This window comes from Tympanuchus pallidicinctus, unplaced genomic scaffold (genome assembly GCF_026119805.1).
Source record: "Tympanuchus pallidicinctus isolate F22 unplaced genomic scaffold, pur_lepc_1.0 scaffold31, whole genome shotgun sequence".
NCBI lineage: Eukaryota > Metazoa > Chordata > Aves > Galliformes > Phasianidae > Tympanuchus > Tympanuchus pallidicinctus.
Genome location: NW_026294749.1, coordinates 14,035,441 through 14,053,315, shown reverse-complemented (window position 1 = coordinate 14,053,315; position 17,875 = coordinate 14,035,441). Strand labels below are relative to the sequence as shown.

General features: G+C 44.2%; 2 protein-coding genes across 5 annotated transcripts in view; one reads left to right on the top strand and one right to left on the bottom strand.

Moving 5' to 3' along the window:
- Positions 1-6,318, bottom strand: part of ICE1 (interactor of little elongation complex ELL subunit 1) — a 31,292-nt gene extending 24,974 nt beyond the window's left edge. For all 3 annotated transcript variants that reach the window (XM_052697643.1, XM_052697644.1, XM_052697645.1), the window contains exons 1-6: positions 6,181-6,318; positions 5,316-5,374; positions 3,776-3,810; positions 3,344-3,362; positions 3,147-3,258; positions 334-410 (exon numbers count right to left, since the gene is read on the bottom strand). In XM_052697643.1, coding sequence (XP_052553603.1) covers positions 334-410; positions 3,147-3,258; positions 3,344-3,362; positions 3,776-3,810; positions 5,316-5,374; positions 6,181-6,261 — 383 coding nt within the window. In that variant the 5' untranslated portion in view covers positions 6,262-6,318. The remainder of the gene's footprint in view (positions 1-333; positions 411-3,146; positions 3,259-3,343; positions 3,363-3,775; positions 3,811-5,315; positions 5,375-6,180) is intronic.
- A 9,112-nt stretch (positions 6,319-15,430) lies between these two features.
- Positions 15,431-17,875, top strand: part of NFX1 (nuclear transcription factor, X-box binding 1) — a 70,605-nt gene continuing 68,160 nt past the window's right edge. Inside the window, exon 1 of one of the 2 annotated variants that reach the window (XM_052697658.1) lies at positions 15,431-15,562. In XM_052697658.1, the coding sequence (XP_052553618.1) occupies positions 15,538-15,562 (25 nt within the window). In that variant the 5' untranslated portion in view covers positions 15,431-15,537. Of the gene's footprint in view, positions 15,563-16,086; positions 16,111-17,875 lie in introns of those variants that run through there. The other variant, XM_052697659.1, reaches the window with a different exon arrangement.

The following is a 17,875-nucleotide window of genomic DNA, read 5'->3' as shown; positions in this document are numbered from 1 at the left end:
CAACGAGAAAAACAAAACAAAACAAGAAGAACCACTTAAAGCAGAGAAATTAGACTTTCTTCTCCAACTTCACCTTGCTCTTAAAATCCTTCACTAACAACCACCAGAAGCCACTTCAAAACAGAATACTAAGTAATCTAACACTACTTTTTAGAGAGTTTGCTACACAGTTTAAGACAACTCTCCCATTGACTCCCTGTTCTATGAAACCACAAGCTAACTACATGTCAGCAAAATGAAAAGCGTAAGTAGGTAAGGTACAAGATCAAGTTCTGGAAGAATGAGCAGAAAAGAAAAAAGGTGGAAAAAAAAAAAAGCAGAAATATCACTCACACAGCATCACTTCTGACTATTTCTTCTTTAAGTCTAACACATTCCAGTTGGCTCTCCTGATAAATCTTGAGAGAACTCTGTGGGAAAAAAAAAACATAATTAAAACATGTCCTTCCTGGGTGTGGGGAGGGTGGGGATGTGAGGAAAAAAGTAAAAACATTTTAGCTATTCTAGTGAGAACTGTTGCATAGACAAAAAAGTACATTCAATAAGAAGCACATTGAAAGGTCTCTCTTGCACTTAAAAAGCAAAAGTTATAACAAAAAAGAATCTATCTTCTGAGCATACATTTCCAAGGTCTGAAAATCTGAATAGGAACTCAAAGCTGCAGTTGAGAGCAAAGCTAATATACAGCATGCATACAACCTGGCACGCACTCAGGAAAAGCAATCAGGATATCAGTTACAGAGCACAGGCACTTGAGCACAGGGAACGAGTCAGAGGAGATGCAGATACGTGTGTGCCCACAGGGTACGATGTCTTTAGCATCACTGAGATGTAGTGAAATGACTCTTACAACAGGAAAGTAGGAATAGATAGGTATAAACTCTTTAGGAAAGACAGGCAGGGGAGAAGAGGAGAGGGTGATGTCCTCTACATCAGTGACCACCTGGAGTCCATGCAGCTCCACCCAGGGATGTATGAGGAGCTGACAGAGAGCTTATAGGTTCCGGTTAAAGGGGAGGCAGGGGAAGGAGACATCATAGTGGGGGTCTGCTACAGAGTGCCTGATCAGGAAGACCAAGTGGATAAAGGCCTCTATAAACAGATAAGAGAGCTTCACATTCACAAAACATGGTCCTCAGAGGGAACTTCAACCACCCTGATGTCTGTTGGAGGAATAACATAACAGGGCATCAGAAATCATAGAGGTTCCTGGAATGCATCAGTGGTAACTTCCTCTTCCTAGTGGTACAGGAATCCACAAGAAAAGGTGCTATGCTGGACCTCATCTTCACCAACAAGGAGAGGCTGGTGAGTAACGCAAAGCACAAGGGCAGGCACCACAACCTGATGGAGTTCAAAATTCTTAGGGTGTCAAAGAAGATGTACAGCAACCTTACTACTCTGGACTTCAGGAAAACAGACTTTGAACTCTTGAGGGAACTGCATGACAGGGTGACATGGGAGAAAGCCCTGGAAGGAAGAGGGGCCCAAGAAAGTCGGTCAGTATTTAAGGACCATGTCCTTCAAGCCCAGAAGAAGTACATCCTGAGAAAAAAGGAAGGCAGGAAAAAATACCAGGAAGCCTCTGTGGATCAACAAGGAACTTCTGGACTTTATTAAGCTCAAAAAGAAAGTCCACGGGGAGTGGAAGCAGGAACGGATTAAATGGGAGGATTACAAAGAAGTTGTCCTAGCAGTCAGGATCAGGTTAGGAAAGCTAAAATCCAGACAGAATTAGACCAAGCCAAGGAAATAAAGGAGAACAAGAAGAAATTCTACAGGTATATCAGTGGTAAAAAGAAGGTCAGAAAGGTTGTGGACCCTCTCTGGAAGGGAACTGGAGACCTGGTCATGAGGTATATAGAGAAAGCTGAGGTGCTCAGTAACTTCTTTGCTTCAGTCTTCACTGGCAAGGGCTTTATCCACACAGTCCAAGTTGCAGAAAACAAAGGTAAGAACTTGAAGAAGGAAGACCTGTCTGCTCTACCATTCTATGATTCTATTAAGGCTTGTTGAGAGAAGACAAATCAAAGATTAAATGCAGATCTAACACGGAAGAAAAACTATATACAGTGACACAAAAAATGTTACTTCCCTACCTTATACAGGCAAAACAAACAAACAAGCCCCAGAGCTCTGAGGTGGGTTGTTTTTTTTTTTGGCAGAAGTAATAGTTAATAGATTGAGGTGCTGGAGCAGGTCCAAAGAAGGGAAACAAGGCTTGTGAAGGGCTTGGAGAATATGCTCTATGAGGAGAGACTGAAGGAACTGTTTAGTCTGGGGAAGAGGAGGCTGAGGTGAGACCTTATTGCTGAAAGGTGACGGCAGCGAGAGCAGGGTTGGGCTCTTCACTGATGACGGGTGACAGGATGAGGGGAAATGGCTTTTAGCTGTGCCAGGGTAAGTTTAGGTTGGATATCAGGAAACAGTTATTTACAGAAAGGGTTGTTAAGCACTGCAATAGGCTCCCCAGGGAGGTGGTTGAGTCACCATCCCTGGATGTGTTTAAAAACCATTTGGATGTGGTGCTCAGAGACATGATTTAGTGGTGGGTTGATGGAGTTAGGGTGGTATGGTTAGGTTGTGCTTGGACTCGGTGATCTTTAAGGTCTCCTCCAACCTGAGCGATTCTATGATTCTTTAGTAAATAAGTGTACTTTGAGGATTTGAACAGTCAACTTTTCTTCTGCAGAAGAATTAGGTAAGAGGCAGGAGAGAAATTAGGAATAAACCCTAATAGCTAATAATGTAGAAGCATACATTCAAAACTGCAAAAGAAACAAAATACTAGTTAGTTCAGACAGACTCTCTTTGCACCTTTTTAATAGTACAGGTTATGAAGAATTCAGTAATCTGGTTAGATTAGTAATCTAGAACAGAAAAGCAAAGGAATTAGAATATAACTCCTCCTTTCCTAAATAATAATAACCAAATAATATGATAAAAAAACAATCATAGAGCAAAAGTTCAGGTAGTTCCTATCTGAAACTTGCTGTCATTTATTTGATTTCACGTAGAACCAGTGCTGCTTGTCCCAACAATCTGGCAATAATTGGGCTCCTTGTAACTCAAGTCACTAAGATAAGTATTAAATGTTTGCTTCTTTCAACAGACTAAGTGCAAGTTATTTAAACCTAAAAGCACACCTTTTTCTCTTCCAACTCTGCTTTTAAGGAACCCAACTCTTTCTGATCCTTTTCCAAAGGCAGGATTTTCTGTAGCATCTGTTCCACTTGACAACGTAGAGCAGAGATCTCCCTGCAACAGGAAATGTAATTTAAATTATAAAAGATTTCAAAAACACACAGGTACTTTTAAAACTAGTCGATCAGATCAAGCTTACCTTTCAGCAAATTGAAGCTGTAATCTCTCGTTAAGGTAGACATTTAAGATAACTTATTCTACTTCCTGAAGTATATTTCAGTCCAATCACCACTTGCAGAAAAAATCTAATGACTTCCAACCAACAAGCAAACACTTCATTTTGCAAGTTTAACTGAGACATTTCAATGTGTTTGAAGTGAATAAGCAGAGCTTTTCTTTGACAAAAAAATTCTCAGCAATGCAGATTTGAAGTAGTTCCTGTTAAAGTGTATATTAGACACACAGATGTTTAGTTTTGAAGCCCTGTTTATTTTTAAGTCCAACCAGTCTGTTCTTTACTACAGAACGGCACGCTCCCTTAACTTAAGCCTTAAATAAAAAGCCTCAGGCCCTCATGAGGAATGCTGATGTACCACTTCTGTGAGAGCACTAATAGAAACACAAAGGATATCAGTGCATTTCTGTTGATACTCCGTCAGCAAACGGCTGCAAGAGAAAGATAAAAATATTACTCACAAAAGCCAATTACACTACTCATTTTCTAAACAGATTTTAACCAATACATCCTAAGATGCTTTTCCTTTTGCTTTACAGGTAAATGCAGAAAATAGGTGATTAGTTCCCATTTTCTGATAGAAGTCAATACTTCTCTTTTGTTTCATTAAGCCATTCAAATCTCAAACCAGACTTCCACAGAATGAAAAGAAAATACAACTAAACTAATAGCTACAGGAACTTACTTATAACTATTTGCTGCTTTTGTAAAAAAATAGAAAACATAGCATTTGGGTAAGCAGTATGTGTGTATCTATGAGTTTATTGCAAAGTTAAGCCCTAGTTTCCAAACTTAATATCTTCCAAGGAAAGAAAACACAAATGGAAGAAAAATAGTCCAAACGACTCTATGGCCTTAATCTTTATATTATTATCCTAGAAACCTTAAGCATGTAAAGGCTCCTCTGACCAGTGAGCCAAGGGACGGCATCAACAAGAGCTATTTCCTCCTTTCTTCAAATTTAAGTCTTATGAATGGAGAGAAGAAAGGGCAAAAGTGAGAAGTTCAGTGGTAGATACTCCAAAAAGGCCTCCATTACTTTCTCCTGCAGCAGGTAAAGACTCGTCAAGTCAGACAAAAAATAAAGGGCTGAATTGCAAGTAGATAGAGCAGAGGTAATTCACAGAGGAAATGAGTGCACAGGTCAGAGGAAGGAGGACACAAAGTCTGGACATAGGAAAAGTGCTCTATGGAAGCACAGAGAGTAAAGGACTTTAGTAGAAGAGGGTCTCAAAGTAAAGCAGCAGGGCTCTCCTAAATTCTTCTGGAAACTAGATTAGCTAAAGGCTTATTGACACGTATCTGGAGGACAGTACATAAGAAACAAACCACTGTAATTAGGAGATGTAGCAAGTGTATCTGGCCATGGTATGGAGCATCACAAAACATACCACAATACTTTCTTTCATAGAATTTTATGCAGATGGTTGTTGAAAAGTGGTAGAAACGGCCCCAAAAGAGAAAGCAAACTATAAGAAGCATTTTGGAATGTTAGTGCCTAACCATTTTACAGCATCACAGCATATTCTGGTATTTAACTCCAGCAGCATTTCACATCTTAATGCTGGGATGAAGTTTTCCAGGAAAGGTTTTAATACATCTGTGCTCAGCTTTCTGTTCAAACACACGGTTAGCAATCTATAAAAAGAAGTAAATCAGTAAATCTCTTCAAAGAGCTGCTTCTGCTAGCTACCTATTCAGAATAATAAAACTACACAAAACATCCCTGTTTTTATTTTCACACAAAGACATTTTAAGTTACAATGAAGCCTTTAAATCTAGATTTAAGATTTGTCACTGAAGAAGTTTCTTCTACTTTGAGAGTTTACTTTTGTGCATTAAATGAACATCTACATCCCACAGCTCATATCCAGTCTATTAATTAGTTAAGAATAGCAAATATACACAGAATGCACACTCGTGCAATTGTACTTACTCGCCATGAATCATTTTTTGCTTCAGTGCAACTAACGCAGCTACATATTCATTTATATTCTGTAAGGAAGAGTATCAAGGTGGTCAACATGTTTCACCCAAAATGGTACCAAGCACTGTAAATGGCTCCTAATCTGACTAGGAATGTTTTACATTGTAAAATAATCTGCCTTTTTAAATTCTATCTTATAAAACAGCCTGTTTATTTACTGAATAAATATTTGTGTTAAGGTATGCATACAAATATGTGTTAAGAACACAGATTCCACAGGACAACGTGTACGCTCAGGAGACGAAAAAAGTTCTCTCAGCTTTGGCAGTACAGGAGAATACGTACAAAATTCATCATAATTGCTCTCTCAAAATCAAATTAGACTTAGGAAAGATGTTTTGAATAAACACTGCCCAGCTCTTTTCAGGCTACAGGTAGCCCATGTATATATAATTCACGTATGTTCTGGGCGCTCCTGATGATCTTTCCCACTCTACCAGCTCTCGTTTAGAGGGCAAACAAAGCTTGTTCCAAGCGTTATACCGCGTAACGTTCTCGCAAAGGCAAGCACCTTTCTTCCACTGCATCGAAGCAACCTCAAAGGGATACTACAAACTCATCGGTCTCTAGCCAAACCGCGGTTTCATTGCACCGACGGGAGACACTTTTCTACCAAACGCCGCATTTCGCGCACATAAGGCTCGGCTCTGCTGCTACCCGCCCAGACCCCGCACGCCACATTCACCGCCCGAGCTCAGGTCGCACCGGGAGGAGGGACGCGGAACCCAGCCTTCCTCACCCCACAACGGCCCGGCCCGCTCAAACCGCTCAAAAACCCCGCCCGGGCACTCCGGCACGACGCGGCCACCGCTACCTGCTGGAGAACGGCGCAGTTCTTGCAGGGCACGGCGGCAGCGGTCCCCGCGGGCGGCGGCTGCGTCTCCCCAGGCATCATAGTCCCCGCCGCGCCCCGCGCACGCCTCCTGCGCGCAGCTCCGCCGGCGACGCGGGCACGGCGTCACACAGCGCGCCGCCGGCACAGACAGGACCCGAGCGTGGCTGCGCCGCTGCCTGACTGCTGGCGGCGGAAAGACCCAGCGCGCCGTGCTGCGAACGGGGCGCGCGGCTCGGCGCCGACTGAGGAACGGTGCTGTTTTGCTTTGTCGATACGCCCGTTCCTGCGCGGCGCCGCCGCCGTTCGGGCGCGAGTGCAGGCGCCGCTGTGGGGAGGCTGTTTGGGCTCGAAGGAGGAGCTGAATGGCTGGGGGTGTCGTGCGTTGTAGGCTTGCGTGGAAGCTGCGCCCCGCTTACGGACCCCGGTGTAGTGGGAAAGTGGAAAGAATGATTCAAACGCTTAAAACGCTGCTGAGCAAAATATATGTAATATATGTCTATGCACTGGACTCGGGCTTTTCCTTTTGTCTTGTTGAGATCTGGAGTCTAGCCTCGAGGCGGGCAGCACGTCAGTCCATATGAATTGATGTACAGGCAGCCACATCAGACTACTGGATCACCAGTGTTGGAAATATCCAATAATTTATCAGGACGGTATCTCTGATAAAGCAGATTTTATTCACAATTGCAATGTTGGGCCTCCTGCAAGCAGGAGAGCACACAGAAAACAGCGTTCCATCTTTTATGCCCTATTGCTTAATGCTTATCTCTTTCTCCTCTGGTTCCTTGTTGGCTGAGTACTTCAGGATCACAATCTTCCTGACGCTCAAGTAAACATACAGATGCTGGATAAACATAAATTGTTGCTAGCTAAGCATATATGGCTAATTAGTTAAGTTCTCACATCTGCTCATTCAACACTTGGTCGTTGTTTCTGGACATCTGCTTGTCTTGCATAGAGAAGGAGGACAGGGGGAGTATCTTGATGCCTGCCTGTTGCATCCCAGCCTACCCACAGAGCAAGGCAAGCCTCGTGTAGAGGCCCTGGCTTCTTTGATGTTTGTTAAGTCTTTTTTTCTGTTGCTGAGGGTCTCTTATCCAAACAGAACAGCCCTACAGTATGCTTTCTAGTCCATAATACTATACGTATACTATTTGGAACATGTAAAAGATATTGCAGTTTTGCAAGCAAGAATAATCACACAATTCAGCAACTATATAGAGAAGAGAGAGAGAGAGAGAAAAAATAGGTTTCACCACAACTTGGATCCAGCGTTGTCTTGAATTGAGGAGCTTTACTGGGTGGCGGATCATGAAATGTAAATGTGTGCTCACTTGTATATAGTTCAGTTTGACCAGGAACATCCTTGGGATGGAAACTCCCTTGTGTGTGTGCAGTTAGCTGATTCCAGAAGATTCAGTGATCCCTCCTCAGTGAGCTGCTCAAACCAATAGCTTTCAACCAGTAGAATTACTCAAACTGATGTTTTTACTCAGCTGATGTTTTTAGTCATAAGAGGAAACAGATGCTGTCCATGACAGAAAGTAGATGCTGTCAGCAAGAGGAAGCAGAGAAAAGCTGGTTGCTGCTCTGCGTCTGCAGGTCTCCATCCATCCTTATCCTGACTCTCCTTTTTCAGACCTTTCTGCTCATGTTGTTTGAATCAGCACAGGCCAAGTTCCTCATTAGTCTCAGACACCACCTTCTGGTTCAAACAACAAATAGCAGACATAAGGGTCTAAAGTTCATCTTCAAGAGTAGTGATATGTACATAACAGAAGAAATAAAGATAGAAGAGACAGAAGAAAGAAGCAAAGTGATCATATATCTAAAAATAGTTATGCTAATCATCAAAAATACAAATCCAATTTACAAGGTTAGTCCATTTTGTGCCAGCCGTTTTCCATACCTGATAAGTCCCAAGGACTGTAAAAAGGTGGTAAACCAGCATCTAGGTTAGAGTCCCTTGAACCAGTCTTTTGGTTAGAGTGACTGGGACAGTTCAGAAGTCTGACAATTTTTTTCATCTTAGCACGAGCTTCTTCTACGGAGGTGGTGGCATTATGAACAGTAATACAACATTACTCCTGGGTTAAGTTTAACACACTGCATACTCATTTTCCATTCTGCACCTGTGTCCAGCATTACTCCATTCCAGATGCAGCACACAGCACTCTCCTTCTTCTTCTGAAAAAGTTCTTCTTCTGAAGAACTTTTCTGTGTGTCCATGCTTAGATCTTCCTAGTCCAGGTATTAGATGGACCAACCCATGGTGCAGCCTTGCTCGACCTGGTGCTCGCTAATGCAGAGGAGAGCATTAGGGATGTTAAGACTGGAGGCAGCCTGGGCTGTAGTGACCATGCCTTGGTGGAGTTTGTGATCTTGAAGAACTCTGGCAAAAAGCGGAGTTAGGACCCTGTGCATCAGGAAAGCAAACTTTTGGCTTCTCAAGGAATTGCTGGATGGGATCACCTGGGAAACTGGCATTAAGGACACAGGTACAGAGCTGACAGCTCTTTAAGGACACCCTTCTGAGAGCGCAACAGCTCTCTATCCCCCAGCAGAAGAAGTCGAGCAGGGGAGGCAGCGATCAGCATGGCTGTGCAAGGATCTGCAGCTTAAACTGAGGGAAAAGAGGGAAATGTACAGGAAATGGAAGCAGGGTTGTGTATCCTGGGAGGAATACAGGACTGCTGTCCGCAGGATCAGGAAAGCCAAAGCACAGATGGAGCTGAACTTGGGAAGGGATGTGAAAGATAACAAGAAAGGGGTTCTACAGGTACATAGGCACGAAGAGACTGGCCAAGAGGAGTGTTCCCCTCTCATAAAAGGTAATGGAGAGCTGGCTTCCTCAGAACAGAAAAGGCTGAGGTACTCAATGAGTGCTTTGCCTCAGTCTTCACGGGTGGTCAGGCTTCCTGAGTCTGCCAGGACCTGAACCTCTAGGTGAGGGTGCAGGGAGCAGATTCCATCGCACTGTAACAGTGGAACATGTCTGAAACCTCCTCACACAATTGAATGTATTTAAGCCCATGGGGCCAGATGATATCCATTCTAGGGTTCTGAGAGAGATGGCTGATGTGATTGCTGAGCCACTCTCCATCATATTTGAAAAATTGTATCTGTCAGGTGACTGGAAAATAGGAAATATTACTCCCATTTTTAAGAAAGGGAGAAAGGAAGACCTGGGGAACGACAGGCCAGTGAGCCTCACCTCTGTATCTGGGAAGATCTTGGAGCAGATCCTCCTAGAAGCTACATTAAGGCACATACAAAACAAGGAGGTGGTCTGAGACAGCCAGCATCACTTCACCAGGGGCAGATCTTGCCTGACCAATCTGGTGGCCTTCTGTGATGGAGTGATGGCATCGGTGGACAAGGGAAGGGTGATGGATGTATCTTCCTGGACTTCTGCAAAGCCTTTGACATGATCCCACCACATCCATATCTCTTGACTGGAGAGGTGTGGATTGAAGGATGGACAGTTGGATGGATTAGGAACTGGCTGGCTGGATGCAGCCAAAGGGCTGTGATCAATGGTTCTGTGTCAGGGTGGAGGCCGGTCACCAGCGGTGTCCCTCTGGGGTCGGTCTTGGGACCGGTGCTCTTCAACATCTTCATCAGTGACAGACGATGGCATCGAGTGCAGCCTCAGCAAGTCTGCAGATGGCACCAAGCTGAGCGGTGCAGTCGATGCATTGGAGGGAAGGGAAGCATCCAGAGGGACCTGGGCAGGATGGAGAAGTGGGCCCACGAAATCCTAATGAGGTTCAACAGGGCCAAGTGCAAGGTGCTGCACTTGTGCTGGGGCAACCCCAGGTATTGAGGGCAGATCTCCTTGAGAGCAGCCCTGCGCAGAAGGACTTGGGGTCCTGGTGGGCGAGAAGCTGGCCATGAGGCAGCAGTGTGCGCCTGCAGCCCGGAAGGCCAGCTGTGCTCTGGGCTGCATGAAAAAGGGGCGGCCAGCAGGGAGAGGGAGGTGATCGTCCCCCTCTGCTCGGCTCTTGTGAGGCCCCATCTGCAGCGCTGCGTCCAGGCCTGGGGCCCCAGCACAGGAAGGACGTGGAGCTCTGGGAGCGGGGCCAGAGAAGGCACTGAGATGAGCAGAGGGCTGGAGCAGCTCTGTGTGAGGAAAGGCTGAGGGAACTGGGGAACGGCTGTTTGTGAGGGTGGACAGTGATAGGACAAGGGGAATGGTTTTAAACTGAGACAGGGGAGGTTTAGGTTGGATATTAGGAGGAAGTTTTTCCCCCAGAGGTGGTGAGGCACTGGCACAGGTTGCCCAAGGAGGCTGTGGATGCCCCATCCCTGCAGGCATTCAAGACCAGGCTGGATGTGGCTCTGGGCAGCCTGGGCTGCTGGCTGGCGACCTGCACACAGCAGGGGTTGCAACTGCGTAAGCATGGAGCTCCTTTGCAACCCAGGCCGTTCTATGATTCTATGATCTTCCGAAGATGAATAGTGATTCTATTATTAATATCATGTGATATTAGCATACTAATGTAACACTCCACCAGTATACTTCCATTCAGTTTCTTATTTGTTTGAATCACCAAGGCCCTCATATTTGTTCAGACCAAGTGCAGTACAAACTTGACATTTTACTTTATCCAGTCCTGCCTAGACAACTATACTGCAAACAATCCTTTATTTGACATCAACTGTCAGAAGATGATAGGCTCAGTCCTTAGTTTTTTTCCTCCCTTTGTGCTGCTCTACAAGTTACAGGTCTCTGTTACATCCTCACTTACATACACTTTCTTTTTCAGAAGACTTGTTTATGTAAGTCATTTGCTGTACAGAAGCCATTGCATTCTTTTAATTCTCTTTTTCTTGCCCTTCCTTGAATATTTCTCCATTTTTCTTTTGAGATGTGGGGTGAAACCGCGTTTGTGCACTATTTATCAATTTATAGACTGTCTTGATGTTTTCTCTGTTTCATCTTTTGCTCCTTTCTTACAAGTGCTTTCTTTCATACTACAGAGATGATATTTTTTCACAGAGAAAGAAGATATATTTCACAAAGAAGATATTTGCATGCAACTATCTGTAATAACTGTTGCAGTAACTGAGGGCTGTTCTATTTTAAATGTGAAGCTAGGACTGTTTCTTCCCATGTGCACTCCTTTACATTTAGCTTTCCTGGATTCTATCTTCCATTTTTTGCCCAAGACTTTTCTGATTGTAGTTCTCCTCAGCCTGCCTACACCTCTCTAAAAAGCATCATACAACGAACATACTTTGACACTGCTTCCAGATCCTTGATAAATGTGTTGCACAATTAGGTTCCAGAATTATCCATATGAGTCTTTACTCTTGAATCCCTTTTATCATGAAAATGGACTATGGACTCCTACTTTCTTATTTCCTGCCTTTTAACCAGTTATTTACCTCTGCAGTTACTTGTTCCCTGGCAGTGTAATTTTTAAGAGCTTTTAATTAATGACCTTTTGAAATACCTTCTGAAAATCCATGTTCAATTTTCTCTCTCTTGGCTACGAACTTATTGACTCCTACGAATTTCAGTAGAATTGTAAGGCAATTCTTCCTTTAAGAAAAGCCATTTTGACTCATCCCCATTATGCATATGCTTGCTAATTCTAATCTATCATACAGTTTTTGTTAAATTCCCTGCCATAGACATCGGACCTGTAGTTTTCCAGATTTTCTTATGGCATCCGTTTAAAAAATTGACATTACAGTTAGCACATCCATTCTCCTGCTACCAAAGCAGTTTTCTAGTAATTGCTGTACATGAAAGTTTGTAGTTTGGCCCGGAATCATTTTAGAATTTTTCAGTGTACAAAATCTGGTCCCTATTACTTGCTACTATTCATTTTGCTTATATGTTCAGTAACCTCTCTTACTGACCCTTCCAAGGCAGAACCCCTGGTGAGTCTCACCATAAATAAGGGTCTGTCTTTGGAATTTCATCTAGGCTCTGCTGTAGTGAAAACAGATGTAAGTAATTCCTTTAGATTTCACATTACTTTTCTCAGTATGCTCCTTTAAATTTCTTTCAATTTTCCTGGTGGTACAGACTATCTGGTAAGCTTCCAGAGCCTTAAGTGTTCTAAAAGGGATTTATTATTTGACTGCAGGCCTTATGCAATTGTTCCTCAAACCCTTGTGGCCTGTCTCATGGCGTGGTTTACATTTCATCTGTCAGAAGTTAGGATTCTATTTTCAATTTTAGACCCAAATTTATCTTTTGGAGGAACGCTTCTGAAAAGAAGTCCCTAGCAACAGTCTCCCTTGTCTCTGCTGCTTAACCACCGCAGGTTCCTTTTCCCCTGATAAACATTTGCTCACTCTCCAAAATGGTATCCTTATAGTCTCCCTGTAGACCTCAAACACAGTTACTTTAGCTGCCCCTCTATTTTTAAGCAATTTCTTCATTTTTAGGTTGTTTTTTTGTTATTGTTGTTTTTTTATTTTTAATGAACACACGTATTGGTGGACTTTTTTTGGCTGTCTGTAAGGGTCTTATGTAATGAATGAAAAGTCAATAGAAACAGAACATCTCTGTGCTGCAGCTGACTGTGTGCACAGCACCTTAGAACTCTTCATTTGCCTTCTGGAAGGATACATGTTACTGAATCATACTATTGCTTCTTGCCCATGGAGATTATAACCTCAAAAGCATTTGGAAACACCTGAGAAGAGCTTCTTTAAAGTGTAGGGACTCCAGTAAATCCTTTGCACAAGAGGATATTGGATTTATGCAGGAGACTCATACTGCAGCTGAGTGGCTAGACCCTATTTCATCTTCCTCACCAAAATCTCTGCTTCTTGGTAATCTTGTTCTAATCATGTCAAGGGATTCCCTTCCTTCTTCTTCCTCATCTCTACATCATTTCCCCCTCACCCCCTGATGGAAATGATATTCACCAGCACCCCTGAAGCATATAGATCTGTGGCTGTTGGGGTCTCTAGGGCATCTTGTATTCCCTTACCATCCTGGAGGTTTGTCTTTATGGGTTCAACACTAACTTATATATCAACTGTTAGACTCCTCAAAGGGTGACTTTCCCTCCTCTCCTGAGCTGCTTTAAAATTCATGCTCTCCCCTTTTGTATTTGTGGGTTACCTACGTTACAGGTATGCTTGTGCCTAAATTGTCTGATCTTCACCATCTGGCTTGATTTCTGGTTTGAGCTGCCCTCTTGCTACAGGTTTGCTGGAAATATGGATTGTTGCCTGAACTATAATTGAATATGAGCTGTTATTGAAATTATTCTGCTCTTCTTGCTTCTGTATTGTGGAATTTGCTGACTTCTCAGCTCTCAGCTCCACAATCACAGAATGGGTTGGAAGGAACCTTAAAGATCATCTAGTCCAACCCCACTGCCATGAGCAGGATTGGCACCCACCAGGTCCAAATGCCTGTATGTTACATATGGAGCAATGTGTCCCTGCTGCTTCCTGACAGTCGTACAGGTCAGATGGCCAAAAGCAGCTGCTGGGAGAAGATACGAGTAATAAATGGCACAGGGAAGGAGAGAGAAATATTAAAGGAGGATGAAGTAGAAGAACACATATATATGTTTCAACCAATCAAGTAAGTTTTGATGGGAAGATCCTTGCTCCTATCCTTGCGTCAAAAGTGAGAAAAGATTAGGAAAAGATAAAAAGACGATTGTGGCCAAGAACGAAAAGAATTAAATCTCATGCCTGTACAGAAATGCTGGACAATTATGTCAGGCTTTCATGAGTGAATGGAATTTGCCCAGTGCAAAATTAAGGAAAACAATAACACAGAACTCTTTAGACAAAAAGGTGTAACCAAGGAAAATATGTGTTGACCTAGAAACTGACATTTTTGCAGCAGCACACATAGATGCAAATTATTATAGTGCTATCCATACCCCAACTGTGCTTTTTGATGGTAGCAAAGAGTGTGAATAGTGAAGTGGTAGTGCTGTAGTACGCATGTAAAGTGGTATTAAAAAAAAAAAATAGTAGTTCTGTGAATGTTATGGGCATGTCTCTATAGCAGTGAGAGAGAAGAACATGAGTCAGAGGTCTACCTCAAGTTTCTAGTCAGCAGTAGGAAAACCATGTATCACCTCTGAAAGGATGCATTAACTCTGCTGCTGCCACATGCTCTTCTTTGCCAGCTTAGATGAGAAAAATACTTACATAAAGCAAAACACTTCATATTGTATTCATAACCCAAGCATCTTCATAAGGCTGTTGCTGTAGTGGCTTGTGTGCTTCCTTTGTAGCAGTGGCAGGAATCTGGGCTGCATACCAGTGACTAGAATTTCTGCAAAACAAGCCTACACTTTCTTTAAGAGCTTTGGAGCCATGAACTTTGATGACTAGGATGGGGAGAACTATTCTGCAAATGGAACTTTGATCAGAGAATTTCGTGATAAGGGTGCAGAGAATGGAATGCAGACTGTGCCAGTAGTGTTCCTCAGAAGCGCCATTTTTCTGAGCTGCAGTTGCTATGGTACTCTGAAGTTACTCGCTATCTGGAAAGATCGGCAGCTCTGTAAGGACTCTGTAGCTAGCTCCATTGCAGTGGGAGAAGTATAGAACTGCTCTGCAGACATACTGTAACCATGACACTGTAAACCTCTGCAGGGAGGTGTGAATCACACTACGGTTCTGTTCACATTGAACGCTGCAGTATGACAAAGCATGTAGTTCTACGGAGCAATTGTAGCTGGAGCATCACCAGGTTTGTCTGCAGCACAGACTGTATTATGGAAATCCACGTGTGGGCTTTCCAACAGAAGCTGAAGTTCCAGTACTCATTCAGGACCAGAAGCACACGTCACTACCACCTCCCTGCAGTAGTCAGGCAGGATGCAATAGACAGCCAGCAGCTACATTCCTGCTTTACACTCTCCAGAAAAAAACACCTCTTTTGCGCACCGAGCCTAAAGCACAGGACCATTCTGTTCTTTCCCTTCTGCTTGACCAATAGGCTCTGAAATGCGGCCGGTACAGAGAGGAGACACAGCTGTGAAGCACATTGCTGAGCAAGCAGCAGACTAACTGCTAGCGCTAGCATTGCTTTGTCGCTGTTACGGTTTCTTTCTTGCTCCCTGTCAGTCTCAAAACTCCCGACTTTCCGTTCATCACGGTGCCGGCAGACACGGCCCACTTCGCCCTGCGGACTCCGGCGAGCGGCCGGCCCCGCCCTCGAACTCTCTCCCCGGCCCGCCCTTACCCCTCGCACCGCCCCTCGTGCCCGCCTGTTCAGTGCGGCTGCGCGCTCAGCTCCGCTCAGCCGAGGGGGAGTTGGCGGTGCCGGGGCGCGTGCGCGGCCGCCAGGAAGCTGGACCTTGGGGGGGGGGGCGGGAGCGGGAGGAAAGCGTTGGCATGGCGGAGGCGCGGCCCAATACAGGTGAGTGTGATTATTGCGTTCGGGAGGGGGGGGTCGGGGAACGGGCCGGCGGGCCGAGCGGGGCGCGGGGAGGAGGAGCACGCGTCGCTCCGCGGCAGCGTTGGCGGGCGGAGGGCAGAGCTGCGGGCTTGGCAGCCGAACGCCGGCTGTCGGGTTGTCCGGGCGGAGCAGCACCTGTTGTTACGCGCCGCCCGCACCGCACCGCACCGCAGCCTTGCGCAGCCTGCCGTACTGAAGGTGGCTGCGCTGTGCGTGTTCCGCAGGATGCTCTGGGAAAACTTTGGCCGGGAGCAACCGTGCGAGTTTCAAGTATGTGACGAGTAAGCAGGACGCCAAAAAAGAAAAGAAAAAAGCCGTTTGATTTCTGGAAAACTTACTGCTTCTCAGGCCGCCATTATCCCCCCGTTGCTCCCCGTGCTTGCCGTGCTCTGCAGAGGGCGGTGCTACTGACCTGCTCCTGTTGCACGGCCATTCGTAGCACTGTGGTGTGCAGGGTGCTTCCGTGTGTAGTCTTGCACGGAATTCAAGAGATGTCTGAGGTGCTACTGGTGAGTATTCCTGTCCCCTCCAGCGCCCTGCGGGTGACAAAGCAGAGCGAGTGCCACGTGAAGAGGGGTTAAGGAACCCAACCTGGGATGGAATTGAATGCCACAAGAAGAAGAAATTGTTTTTTCATTTGTTTGTGTCCAGTGCCGGTTTTTAAGGTGCAGGATTAGATTAACTTTTTGTTTTTACTGGACGTGGTTGCTGTGGAGGAGGAGCCACCTTCAAGATGCCTATTCCAGCCTAGCATTTAATGACCTGTGGTGTCTTATGGGCGCTTAGTAGAAGAATTCTTATGAAATTGTGTCTTGGGTATGTAAATAGAAATAATGCATGCATGGAGACGTTCATGCTACTTACTGCTTTCATCACATCTTCTGTTTCTCTTGTGATTTGGATAGACTTTTTGGTTAATCAGCATCGCTTTGGGCTCACCCGATGAGCTGCCTACCTCCTCTCAGCGTTAATGAGGTTGTTAAGTTTCTGTCAGGTGCTGAGTGCTGGACTCGAATGGCTGGGGATGAAGAAGAAAATACAAGTCTCTGCTTTTGCAGCACTCTGAAGTTAATTCAGATTAAGCATATCATTAGTTTATATTTCAGATACTATCTTCAGTCTTTTCTGTTCTTAGCACCCGGGCTGTGAAGAGGGAAAGGTAATCTGTGTTCATTTTTGATGTTTTGAAGATGGGCCTTCATGAGGGAAGTGGGATAGTCCATGATTTGGAGTGTAGAGCCGATAGATTCAGGAAAGGGAAGGTAGTGCAGGCAGCTGTTTGCTTGGCTGTTCATCTTCCATGCTACCAGACTGACGCAGCTCTCACTGTCAAATCCTTTATGCAGTGCTGCTTATGCATTTGGAATAAAGAGCCCTTAATAGGTGCATGAAGCTAAATAGCATTGCTTTTTAAAAAAGTTAAATTAATTTGGGCAATACAGTGTTTATGCTTTAAAATATGTAAGCTGACACGGGTATTGTCAGATGGCATTAAGTTCTGGAGTTTTTTCCATTTTAGAGTAATACCGTGTTATCAAGCCCGACTCTTTAGGTATTTTTGGTTGTGCTTATGTGGATTAGCATGCAAACTAGCTTTTGCCCTGGATTGAGTGTATGATTTTAAGACCTGAAATGTGAAAAATATTTTCAGTTACAAATTATATCACGGAAGCAGTTGAGGTCAAAGAACAACTGTTTGGGGCCTGCTTAGATGTGTAACCTGTATAAGACATTTTGCTAATAGTAAATGGTTATTGAGACCCAGAGGATAAGAAGAGTGTAAGAAGCAAAGCAGTTGTGTGGTGATTATTTACATTTATACACCTTTCCTTTGGGGGGTTGGACTCGACAATCTCTGGAGGTCCCTTCCAGCCCCTACAATTCTGTGATTCTGATTCTAGTTTCAAGCCTTATGCACCTAGAAGGCATATTCCAAATGAGAGGTTATATTATTTAATAGTCATTACAGATTTCTTCTCCATGAGTAGTTGTAGTTGCTTTTGGTTGTAGCTTAGTGCTTTTGCTTTCACAATGACAGCTAGTTTTGTTTTCTCATACAGCATGGTATTAAAATGAAGGTATCAGGAGGTGCTATAAAGTGCTGAGCAAACAGTAGTGGTGAACAGGAAGTGAAAGCTCATCACGCATTTCATCCTTAGGAAAAATTTATTCTGTAGTAGATACTCTTAGACTTGTGAGGTTTCATTTCTTATCCCAACTTAATATTTCTCCCATGTAGTCTTCAAATGGACTGGCCAAAACTTCACGTTTCAT